This window comes from Rhinoraja longicauda, chromosome 2 (assembly GCF_053455715.1).
Source record: "Rhinoraja longicauda isolate Sanriku21f chromosome 2, sRhiLon1.1, whole genome shotgun sequence".
Lineage (NCBI taxonomy): Eukaryota > Metazoa > Chordata > Chondrichthyes > Rajiformes > Arhynchobatidae > Rhinoraja > Rhinoraja longicauda.
In genome coordinates, this window is record NC_135954.1 from 87455810 (window position 1) to 87469231 (window position 13422).

The window sequence follows — 13422 nt, forward strand, 5'->3', positions numbered from 1 at the left end:
TTTAACAAATGGCGAACTACTACGATTCACCCATTAAATATATGCATGAATTTACTTATTTGGTCTAGGCCCGTGAAATACCCAAGGCAAGAAACGCAGCGTTTAAATATAGCCTGAAAACTGTTGGTGGAACGAACTGTGCCCGGTCCAGCTTCCGACATTGAATATGCGACCAGTATACACACCTACGTTCTGGATTCAGTCGCTGATCGCTCAGCTGAAGTATATATACCTCTAAAACTAGCAACCACTATAATCCCTCGAACCCTGGCTCGCAATAAACGGGCTCTTCCAAGACGCGGTCCATTTAAATTGTGTTCGGTAAGTTTTTTTAAACGTCCAAATCTTGTCAAAAGCATTCAATAGCAGATTCTCAACAGCACTGAATCTAAAACCGTTTCTCGAATGTGTTCATTCCCACTTTGTTCCCCGTGCACTTTTAATATACCCATGCAACTGATTTGGCGTATGTACACCAATGTCGCAAATCTGAATGATTGAGGGTTTTACCGACCTTAGTCTATGTTTTACAGAAATTAAAATATATGCATTGGTCCGCAATCTTCTTTCTAATATCAATGCATCATTACTGGTTTCGCGGCCATTGCCAGAAAGCGCGGCTTTGTTTAAGAGCTGCGCTGTAGCCCGGCAGTATCTGATTAGCGATGAATAAGACCCCGTGGTGTCCGTACATTTGAATGCCAAACCATTTCACTTCGCACTGCCGGGCTGCGATGAGCGGGGGCGTTTAAGAATCGCAGTCAGGGTCCGCAGGGAAGTCGGTCACATCTTGCAGGCAACATCAGCGGCAGGAGACAAGAAAGCTTCACAACCACCGCGTTCAGTCATTCATTCAGAATAAGTCTGTCACAGAGCGACACCCTCCCTGTTCGATTGAAACCAGTGGTTCTAAAGGGGAAGAGAGAGAGAAACAAAACCAAGATAAGAATATTGCCAATGTTAAGATCGAAATTGCAGGGACCTCGCGGAACTCCGGATTTCATTTACCCTCTCTTCATTCTGAGAAGGAACATTTACATCAGGTGAAATTTCTCATCTGTGGAGAGCAGCGAGGGAGAGAAAGAAAGATGCAGTTTTAATAATAGCCTTTATTTGATTTAAGATCGCGACTGAGCACATCTTCGGAAGAAGCATCTCATAGGTATTGATTCTTCTTTTTTTTAAGTTTCTGGCTGCAATTAAGGGACACTGGTGATTAGAGGGAAACACTGTCCCGGCGTCCACGGTCAGTCTCAGTAGGGTTGTGATAATCCATAAGGTTTGTTTCCAGTGCCGGATTGAACACGAAAAGGTAAATTACGCTCTAACACGATTGAAATGTGTGAAATTGCATGATACAAGTAATTAACGTTTTATGTGCAAAGGAGAAACACGGAAGGACTCGCAGATCTAGCGTTTAACACTCGCAATCGAGAAAAATCTGCTGATTTTAGGCACAGCAATAAACACAACAGATCGCAACAAACTCGTGAATCCCTCGGAGGTAGACACAAAATCCCTCAGTCTAGTTCCTCAATTAGATAATGAGCCTAACCTAGATTTATATTTTGCGAACGGCCATTAATTGCTACTTCAGGATATATCCTGGTATTGGATTATAGACACTGCACCTTAAATGAAAGCCACTTTGGGCATGTGTCGGATGTCTGAAACGCAGTTCGAACATTTTATTTATTGCTGGGATATCTGGTCAATGCATATCACAGCGACCCGTCTCTATTAAATGTTATACCTCTAGAGAATGGAGTTAGATCAGCGTGTGCAATCAACTATCTCCCAGTAACACTGTACTCTTACACTATCGTAGCATATCGCTGCCTCGTTAACGATCAGCCAGTGTCCAATTTGAAGAGGCAGCTTCACTAGAGCCACGTTGTCCAGAAGGGGACGTTTGTGTATGCAATGAAAATTGTGAGAATGTTGGGGAGAAAATTATTTCTATAAAACTAAATAAGATCTTACGGCAGTGTACTGTCTTCACAGTGGAAACTTTGCAAACTATAAACCAGGATTTCAATATCTCCAGTCACTTGTGTCCCGACAAAATAAGATATCTATTTTCAGTTTTAAAATACATTATATTTGCTAATTGCTTTATATTGGAAAATCCCGATCTCAGTTTAATATTGACTGAGGTATAATGTCATAGAAACATCTAAAATTCTTAAAGGATTGGACAGGCTAGATGCAGGAAAGTGTTCCCGATGTTTGGGGAGTCCAGAAGCAGGGGTCACAGTTTATGAATAAGGGACCGGCCATCTAGGACTGAGATGAAGAAAAACCTCTTCACCCAGAGAGTTGTGAATCTGTGGAATTCTCTGCCACAAAAGAAGGACATTTTCAAGAGAGAGTTAGATATGGCTCTTAGGGCTAAAGGAATCAAGGGATATGGGGAAAAAACAGGAACGGGGTACTGATTTTAGATGATCAGTCGTGATCATATTGAATGGCGGTGCTGGCTCGAAGGACCGAATGGCCTCCTCCTGCATCTATTTTTCTATGTTTCTACGTTTCTATGTTTCTTTGCTGAGTCCGTGCAATTCCAATCATCACTTTTTATGTAAAATTACATGTAATCAATTTGATTACATGCTGCACTATTTGAGGGGCCCCGAGCTAATATTTTGTAACACTCCATGTGCAAAAGATGCTGTTAAATGTTTTGCCGTTTAGAATTTCGCACATTCGAAGTAAACATATGGTCGCAGACACATATCCTTTTTCTCTGCCCGTCTTACAAGTTCCTATAATACAAACTGTAGATAAAAAGTCACACTTCAGTTTTATTTTGTTTACACATTCTTTGGCAGCTGGGTCAATATGTTGTTAAAATGTAATAACTCGGATTTTCCCCATTACAAAAAAAATGGTTTATGGATTGAGTGTAAGACTCTGGGCAGTGCCGAATTTGCGGTGCAAGGGAGAAGATGAATGCACAATGAGTTTCTTGGATAGCGGGATCTGCCATGGCAAGCGGACGCCCGTCTAAGTGTTGAATGTCTCAACGAGTGAGGTTGAGCCGCATCAAGCCACATCGCTTCATGGCTCGGTGGAAACTCACCAATGACCGCTTGGGTTTTACATTAAAAGAGGTGAAAATCACAGACTTTGTGGCAGTGAAAGACACCGCGCATCGCTTATCCCCCCCCCCCCCCCCCCGCCGCCGCCGCAGATTGATTGATTAAAAGATACATCATGGGAACAGACACTTCGGCCCGCCGGGTCCGCGCCGACCCTCGATCACCCATTCACATTGGTTATATGTTATCCCACTTTCCCATCCATTGCCGACACTCTAGGAGCAATTTTACAGACGCCTATTGACCGACAAACCTGCAAGTATTTGGGATTAGCAGTTCCCTGATTCCAAATAACCTCTGGCTTCACTTGGCATCCGTCTAATGCTCCGACTATGGTTGGGCTCTGTTCATTTTACTGGTACTTGTCGCTTCTGCATTTGGGTTCTACCCACCGATTAGTTTACGCCATCTGGCCATTAAACATCCATTTTGAGAAGTATTGGGTTGTCGGAAAGTTAAAAGAAGACTGGCAGAATTTTTAGAGAAGGATATGAAAAACGGATATGAAAAAAATGATATGAAAATATTATATAGGCATGTGGACATGCTCTAAATTGTGAAAGTTTGGATTTTGCCGAGCGGTTATAACTAAACGCGCCTCGGCATTTGCTTCGGTTTTATGTACACGGGCCCACGGAAGCACAGTGAATATTGAGAGTGGAGTGATTTGGTGTAGTCAGATGGAAATACGTGGACTAGATCGAGTCTGTCCTATATAAGAACACGATGTCTACAACAGCATATCTCCTCACATTCTGCATACACGCGCCCCTGTGCTACTTTAATGAAAAGCTTTGGGAACCTCTGCCCAATTTGTTCCAAAAAAGATCAAGACACAGACCAAAGACACTGTCATTGCCAATCTACCTTCTGGGGGTTTGTTAGTAACTGTCGCTTGCTTTGAATAGACACTCGTTGAAGCTGTTGACAACTTGCTCAAAGTCCATAGACTGACATAATTAAACACTTTCTCTAGTCTGACCTATTGTATATGAAATTTTCTTTCTAACTGGGCCAAATGTAAACCTTGCCTTTCATTAAAATGCAAAGATTTTTTAAGACAGTCATGGAACCGGGCCTTTTGGGCAAACTTGCCCACCCTGACCAAATGCCACATCTGCACAAGTTCCATGTGCCTGCTTTTGGCCCATATCCCTCCAACCCCATCCTATCCATGTACCTGTCCAAATGTTTTGTAAATATTCTGATAGCACCTGCCTCAACTACCTCTGGTAGTTCCATATACCTATCTCATTCCATATATCTCATTCCATATATCTCATTCCATATACCTATCTCACTAAAAAAGTTGCCCCTCAGGTTCCTATTAAATCTTCCCTCCCTCACCATAAACCTATATCCTCTGGTTCTTGATTTCTCTGCTCTGGATTAAAGACTGTGCATTCATCCTATCTAATCTCATGATATTATACACCTCTATAAGATCACCCCTCATCCTCCTGCGCTCCAAGGAATAAAGCTTTAGCCTGTCCAATCTCTACCTATAGCTCAGGCTCTTGAGTCCTGGCAACATCATCATAAATCTTCTTTGCACCCTTTCCAGCTTAACAATATTTTTCCTATAACAGGGTGAACAAAACTGAACACAATACTCGAAATGTGGCCTCACCAATATCTTGTACAACTGTAACATAACCTCCCAACTTCTATACTCAATTCTCTGGCGGATGAAGATCAATGTGCTGAAAGCCTTCTCAACCACCCTTTCAACCTCTGATACCACTTTCAAGGAACTATTCACTTGCATTCTTAGATTCCTCTGTTCTATAACACTCCCCAGAGCCCTGCCATTCACTGTTTCGGCTCTACCCCGATTAGAGTTCTCAAAATGCAACACCTTGCACTTCTCTGTATTAAACTCCATCAACCGTTCCTCAGCCCACCTGCCCAACCGATCAAGATCCTGCTGCAATTTTTGACAAACATCTTCACTATCTACAATACCACCCACTTTCGTGCTATCTGCAAACGTACTAAACATGCCTTGTACATTTTAATTATAAAACATATTTTGTATCTTCAGATAACCTTAATTTCTGTAATATCAAGATGAGGAATGAATATTCCAGTTGACAGATTGTCACAAACAGCAATGAAACAAATTACCAACTATTTAGTTATGGCGATATTGGATGAGGGATTTCCTTATGGGTGGATCAAAGGAGAACTTCTCTGTACATTAAAAAAATTGCCAGATAATCTATTATTGGAAGGCAAATCTCTTCTAGATGCTGGGGGCTGAGGAAGGGAGGCGGTAAGCTAAACTAGGCTGATATAATGTGATGTCCCAACTCCTATATTCAGTGCCTTGATTGATGAGGGCAAGCATACTAAGTGCCTTCTTCACCACTCTGTCTACCTGTGCCTCAATGTTCATGGAACTATGTACTTGTACCCCAAGGCCTCACTATTCAATAATGGTCCCCAGGAGCCTCCTACTCACTGTGTGTGTCCCTGCCCAGGTTTAACATAGCAGAATGCAGTGCTTCACACTTGTCTGAGTAAAATGTACATCATCCATTGCCATTTTCCCCATTGATCTGTAGTCTGTTGCAACCTTAAATAATATTTTTCACTGTCCACCATATCATTAGTTTTGGTGTCACCTGCAACCTGATTACATGCCATCTACATTCTCTTCCAAATCATTTGTCTATATGACAAACATTTAAGTAGCCAGCACCATTTTCTGTGGCAGGTCTCTAATTTGTAACCCAACCTTCCACTACCATCCTCTGTCTTTTACCACCAAGCCAACTTCATATCCAATTTACTGCCTAACTCTGGATTCTGTATTTTGACACCAGAGACCCATGCATTTTAACCTTCTATGATGGGGATCCCTTCTAAATATCAATTCTCACCCAGAGACTTCCCATAATATTTTCCAAATGCAATATATTAGCTAAATGAAGGAACTGAGATGCTTGCACAAATATATGTAAGATTTAGAGTGTGGAGCCAGTTTTACATTTAATATTGTATCCATGAGCACTCAATCCATTTTCCATGGCTACTGATCATAACCTTTCTCTATCAACCCTGTCCCATATTTTCATAAAATAAATCTGTCACATCACCTTGTATTTATGTTGTTGACATGTAAATAGCCCAAATCTGAAAACTTTTGTTCTACTTTTAGTTCTTCATACCAGACAGCTTGCCAGTGACCTTGGATTCTGCTTATTCTTAATGATCCCTATCTTTTCTACTGTATTCACATCAGCACTGTAAACAATATTGTAACAAGATTACAATTATTATACCACATATTATGGCATATCTTTTCTCATGTTTCCACGTTTCATATTTATTGACAGTACAGAGGGAAGTCTCATGGTATTGGGGGTAGGGTATTGACATGGATAGAGAATTGATTGGCAGACAGGAAGCAAAGAGTAGGAATACACGTGTCCTTTTCAGAATGGCAGGCAGTGGCGAGTGGAATGCCGTAAGGCTCAGTGCTGGGGCCGTAACTATTTACAATATATATTAATGATTTTGATGATGGAATTAAAAGTAACACTAGCAAATTTGCAGATGGCACAAAGCTGGGTGGCAGTGTGAACTGCGAAGAGGATGTTAGGAGGTGACTTGGACAGGTTGAGTGAGTGGGTAGATGCATGGCAGATGCAGTATAATGTAGATAAATGTGAGGTTGTCCACTTTGGCGGCAAAAACAAGGAGGCAGATTATTATCTCAATGGTGTCAGATTAGGTAAAAGGGAATTGCAATGAGACCTGGATGTCCTTATACACCAGTCACTGAAAGTAAACATGCAGGTACAGCATGCAGTGACAAAATCTCATGGCATGTTGACCTTCATAACGAGAGGATTTGAGTATAGGAGTAAAGAGGTCCTTCTGCAGTTGTATAGGGCCCTGGTGAGACCACATCTGGAGTATTGTGTGCCGTTTTGGTCTCCTAATTTGAGGAAGGACATCCTTGCTATTAAGGCAGTGCAGTGTAGGTTCACGAGGTTAATCACCGGGATGGCGGGACTGTCATATGAGGAAAGATTGGAAAGACTGGATTCACTGGAATTCACTAAATTCACTGGAATTTAGAAGGATGAGAGGGGATCTTATAGAAACATAAAATTATAAAAGGACTAGACAAGCTAGATGCAGGAAAAATGTTCCCAATGTTGGGGGAGTCCAGAATCAGGGGACACAGTCTAAGAATACAGGGGAGGCCATTTAATACTGAGGTGAGAAAAAACGTTTTCACCCAGAGAGTTGTGAATTTGTGGAATTCTCTGCCACAGAAGACAGTGGAGGCCAATTCACTGGATGAATTTAAAAGAGAGTTAGCTAGAGCTCTAGGGGCTAGTGGAATCGAGGGATATGGGGAGAAGGCAGGCACTGGTTACTGATCAGCCATGATCACAATGAATGTAGATGCTGGCTCGAAAGGCCAAATGGCCTCCTCCTGCAACTATTTTCTATGTGTCTATGTTTCTATGTAAGTCATTGCAGCCCATTGAGTTCATGTCAGTTCCCGGAACAATCCCCATTAATTTTCTCTGCAACCTATTTTCCCCACTGTCCTATCAAATATGCTTTACTTTTGTGTTGGAACTCAGAAATCAAATAAGATTTTATGGTCTGTCATCAGTCTGTAGCGTTGTAATAATATTTTCTGAACATGTTTCTCCAAATCCCTCTGGCATAGATACTATTTCCATTAAGATTCTTTTTTCCTTTACTTTTACTATTTACCAAAAAGTATTATATCCCGTTCACTAAAACTGATTCCCATCAGCTATAAAATATTTGGTGTCAGATTGCAGATGAATTTTAATAGTGACATGTTAATTGTAATAGTGTACATTTTGGTAGGAAGACTGGAAAGAAGATATATAAGCTAAATAGTGCAATTTTAAAAAATGATTTAAAAGTAGAGCATTTTGAGATATATGTGCATTGTTCATTTAAAGTGGTAGAGCAGGTAAAGGAAGTGGTTGAAAAAGCACTCAGAATCCTGGGCTTTGTCATTCGAAAGAGTACAATAAACAAGGAAATCAGGAAGAACCAATGTAAAAACACTGGCTTGGTCAGTTCTAAGACTACACTTGGGCAAAAAAACCTCCTTGGACATGATACATAAGAGATCTACCAAAATAATTGAAGAGGTGATGAACCTTAATTATGTGGATTGATTGGAGATGCTGGCATTGTTCTCCTTTGAACAGAAGAAGTTGTAAGGGGATTTAACGGAGGCTTATAAATCCATGGATCAACAGGTCAGGAAGCATTAGCGGAGAGAATGATGTTTCGAGCTGTGACCCTTCTTCAAGGTTGGAATAGTGCAGAGATAGCTGAAGATAGTTGGTTTCCCTATCAACCATCCATCTCCCCTCTACTCCAGTCTTGAAGAAGGGTCCTGGCCAAAGGAAGCCAGCATGCTAAAAGCCTTCTTCACTAATGTATCTACCTGTGGTGCCACTTACAACAAATTATGCACTTGTACTGTCGTTCTTCTGCTCTACAATGCTTCCTAGGCCATTACTGGGAAGGTCCTGCCCTGGTATGTCTTTCCAAATTGCAAACCTCACACTTCTCTCAGCTAAACTTCCCTCAGCCCACTTGCCCAGCCGATCATGATCCTGCTGTAATTCTTGATAATCATCTTGTTGGAGCCATTGTTTTTTTTTAAATAACCCAGACTTGGAGTGGCACGCTACGATTTCTTGATTTGCAAGTGACAGATTACTTGGCATTATTATAAACTGCAGACAGGATAATGACAGATTGAAGGTAAGTATAAACAGGTTAATGGATTCATAATAATAATAAGAAGTACTTTATTTGTCCCACAACGGGGACATTTGCAGGGTTACAGCAGCAAAGTGGATAGCAAAAATAAGTAAGCATTCATTAAAAAAATTAAATAGCGGTAATTATCTTTATTTACTGGTCTGCTGGGAGCAGTGCTGATTGTGCAGTCTGACGGCAGCAGGAAGGAATGACCTTTGATATCTCTCCTTCACACACTTGGGGTGAAGAAGTCTGTCACTGAAGGAGCTGCTCAGTGCAGTGACAGTGTACTGCATGGGGTGGGAGTCATTGCCCCCTGCACTCCAAAGGACCCGAGTCTCCTCAGCAGGTACAGTCTAGTCTGGCCTTTCTTATACAGTGCATTACTATTATCAGTCCAGTCCAGTTTATTGTTCAGGTAAACACCCAGGTTTGGGTGAGTCCACTCTCTCAATGTCCAATGTCCATGGATGTTCACCGGTGCCGAGGGGTTAATTAAATACATGCAGATGAATTTAACGTGGTGAAATGTGAGATGATGCATCTTGGTTGGAAGAATGGGAGGTGCAGGAACAGTGAAATTGGGTGATCTGTGTGTGCAAATCAGTAAAAGTAGCAGGGCAGGTTAAGAAAGCAGTTAATAATGCATGCATAATTCCGGGCTTTATCAAATGAGGGATGGAATATATAAAATGGAAAATCATGGGAAATCTTTAGGAAATACTTGTTTGACCTCTAATGGAGTATGGTGTTTTTTTTTATATTATCACCTTGCAGGAAGGATTTGCAGGCTTTAGATAAATTAGAGAAAGATTCCCAGGATGAGGGTATACGAGTAAGGATAGATTAGAAAGGGCGAAAAAAGATTTGATAGAAGTATATAAAATGCAGTCGAGTCTAACAGAGTGGATACTGGGAGGCTTTTCTTTCATATGTTGGAATGTTGGAGGGGTCTGGAGGATACAGTTATAAAATAAAGAAGATGAGAATCAAGTTTGTGGAAATGTTTTATACATAGCATGTAATTGGATAGTAGAAACAATATCCGCAGGTGTGGGGTGGAGGGAAGTTCCATTGTGACATTCAGAAGTGAGAGAGGATAGATGCACATTCTGATAGATTGGGATGGGTGAATGAGACTTTGTTTAAACATTGACGTTTGCCATTTGATTTAAATAGTCGTTTCTGTTCTGTAAATTCTTTGTCTCTATTTTGAACTTCTGTTTGATACACAAATGTTAGAAATATGATAGTGTTAACAAAAATAGGAGTATTTCATTTGCAAGACTGGTTTTAAAATACATCAATAAGATTTGAGAACAAATGTTTTTCCTGAAGACTTAAAATCTTTTAACAACATGGTATTAACAAATTAGTTGGAAGTAGATCAGAGCATAAAACTGGGCTCACAGCAGTCTTTAGACAGGAAACAAAGTCCATTACCTCTGAAAGCAGCGTGCATTAACTCCATCTCAGTCATTTACAACACAGCAGAGGAGCCACCAGATTCCCAACCCGCAATGGGTCTGCAAAATGTATGTCAACACCTTTGAGGACTAGCAGTTTACTAATCACATTTAAATGGGCTCAATCACAAAAATGTCTCTGGTCTCTTTCTCTGCAAGCAGAAACTGTTTAATAGACTGAACACACTGCCTGCCCAACATGTGCTAGATACATACAACCCTTCTTTGGTTTTGAACTTATGCCAATGACAAGACATCCAGCCGATTAGTGACGGTAGAAAAGTATATCTTAGTAAGTTTTATAATAGTTCAGTAATCTAACATCCCCTTTAAAATTTTCATTTAAATGGTATCCCATTTAAGAGTAAATATGTAGAAAATCTAAAATTTGTTGTACTGCATTGTCCAATTTCACATTTAATGACTATAAATAATGCTGCACTGGTTATTGTGAGATATTTTAGGTTGGAAATGACGTACATATTTCTTACATATTTAAGAATAAACAGTTTGCAGCAAGTTATAAACCAACTATATGATTAAAATGAAAGACCTACCAATAATTTCGACCTATTGGTCACTCTTTCTTCACTGGTGGATTTCCATCAATTTGGTGGTTCCAGATTTGAAATGTTGGTTTAATTTAAGGAAAATGAGGCGGTGCTAATCATTCGGACTATTGCAATTCTTTTTCCTTTCGGGTTTACAGTGAGAGTTTCGTAGTGAAATAAGTCGAAAATATTTAGAACGAGCATCGCGCCTGGGGTATTTTGTTTTGAAAGCAAATTTAGAGTTGATGACTCCAGGAGTGGTGGGATTAGCTCCTGACGTGGAACTTTACCCAGGCCGCTGTGGACCAAGAGGCGGCGCTGTGGGTCTGCTCTCCAGCGGCTGAAGCGAGCAAAGTGTTGCATCGGGTGAAATTGACGAGCTCACTCTGAACACCCATCTCTTTTCAGCGCGGTGCCAGTGCAGTAAATTTCAGGCTGCCACGGCTGCACCAGTTACAGCTCTCACGTTAATCAAGATAAAACTGAAAGGATTTATTGACAGCTCGGCGTCCACACTGATGAATCTTCCACAGTCAGGACGCGAGAGGGAGAAGTATTACGAATGTTTTCCATGTAATGAGTGAATGAGGTTTGCTTTTTACTGTTGATCAGTCACTTGTATTGGCAAGAAAGTTTGAAGAAATCATTGGGATTTAACAAAAACAAAATTGCATTATTTGATTTAGTCATTACTCCTTGTGTGATTGCCAACCATTCTCGAACTATTTTCATGACCTGTGATGTTGTAATCTTGGTTTTTCATTAGTTTTTGGAGATTTGAGAGATGATTTCTCAAATGCCTTCTCCATGCTGTCTTGAGGAGGATGTACTGGTGAGCTGCTTTCTTGAACCACTGCAGTTGTGTGGTGTCGGTATTCCCACAGTGCACTTCGGCATGCAGTTCCAGGATTTTAATCCAATATCAATGAATTAATGTTGTTAATTATTCAAGTTAGCGTGTTGCATATGTCTAGATAGAAATTTGGAGGCAATTTCACCCGATGAATTGCCCAGTAAAAATCCACTTGGGCTACATCAAATATATTGCTCTCATTGGCACGTGTCCACAATGGGCTGGAATTTCTAAAATTGTGTAGAAAAGTGGCTGCCTGGTAGGAAACAGAGGATTGTTGATCATGTGTAGGAAAGAACTGCAGATGCTGGTTTAAATCGAAGGTAGACACAAAATGCTGGAGTAACTCAGTGGGACAGGCAGCATCGTTGGAGAGAAGGAATGGGTGATATTTCGAGTCGAGACCCTTCTTCAGACTTCAGATTGTTGATCATGATCCATTTGTGTACTTCATTCACAATATTTCCAGAACAATTGAATTACTATAGTTTGCCTTTGAGGTAGAGATGTTATTCTCCACAATTGATTTTCCAACACTTGACACAAATTTTTCTATGATTTGGGGTTTCAAGTGTTCTTCTAACTAAATCTTACTACAACTCCCAGGTATCACAAAATCCTGGTGTAACTCAGCGGGTCAGGCAGCATTTCAGGAGAGAAGGAATGGGTGACGTTTCAGATCAAGACCCTTCTTGTTCTTCAATTGTAGTCTTTTTCTTCAAATTGGAGGCATAAAACCCGTGGTGTGCCACAGAGATGGCTGCTGGGTCCCACTATGTTTCTCACACATATTAATATGGATAACAACGCAAGTGGCGCAATTAGTAAATCTTCAGATTAAAGCAAAATAGCTGATAGAGTGGACAGTGAAGCTGATTTTTTGAAGTTGCAAAAGAATCTACATCAATGTGGAAAGAGAGCAAGGAAGTTTAATTCAGACAAGTTGAGGCATTTTGGGAGTTTAATCCAGGGCAGTATAAAAAAAAACAAATGGCAGGGCCCTGGGGAGTGTTGTTGAACAAAGAAACCTTGGAGTAAACATAGAATCATAGAAAATAGGTGCAGGAGGAGGCCATTTGGCCCTTCGAGCCAGCACTGCCATTCATTGTGATCATGGCTGATCATCCGCAATCAGTAACCTGTGCCCAACCTCTTCCCATACCCCTTGATTCCACAAGCCTCCAGAGCTCTATCTAACTCTCTCTTAAATTCATCCAGTGATTTGGCCTCCACTGCCCTCTGTGGCAGAGAAATCCACAAATTCATAACTCTCTGGGTAAAAAAGTTCCTTCTCACCTCAGTTTTATTCTAAGACTGTGGCCCCTAGTTCTGGACTCCCACAACATTGGGAAACATTTTTCCTGTATCTAGCTTGTCCAGTCCTTTTATAATTTTATATGTCTCTATAAGATCCTCTCTCATCCTTCTAAACTCCAGTGAATACAAGCCTAGTCTTTTCAATCTTTTCTCATATGACAGTCCCGCCATCCCAGGGATCAATCTCGTGAACCTACGCTACACTGCCTCAAAACTAAGAGGTGACATAATGGAGACATTTAATATTCTGAACGGCATAGGTGGACTAGATAGCCAGTATCTGTTTTGCATGGTTGCAATGTCTAATGCCAGGTTGTAAAGATTTAAGGTAAGAGGGAGAAGGTTTAATAGGG

The 13422-nt window shown here is 40.8% G+C and overlaps 1 protein-coding gene across 11 annotated transcripts in view; it reads left to right on the plus strand.

The window, feature by feature from the left end:
• Positions 1 to 244: 244 nt before the first annotated feature.
• calcr (calcitonin receptor) overlaps positions 245 to 13422 on the plus strand; it is a 184594-nt gene continuing 171416 nt past the window's right edge. For 3 of the 11 annotated variants that reach the window (XM_078422844.1, XM_078422864.1, XM_078422835.1), the window contains exon 1: positions 633 to 1162. Coding sequence is in view for 3 of the 11 variants with exons in the window: in XM_078422822.1 (XP_078278948.1) it covers positions 11462 to 11472 (11 nt within the window). In the remaining 8 variants the exon portion in view is untranslated. Of the gene's footprint in view, positions 322 to 632; positions 1163 to 1206; positions 1313 to 11312; positions 11489 to 13422 lie in introns of those variants that run through there. The other 8 variants (XM_078422854.1, XM_078422827.1, XM_078422822.1 and 5 more) reach the window with 6 other exon arrangements.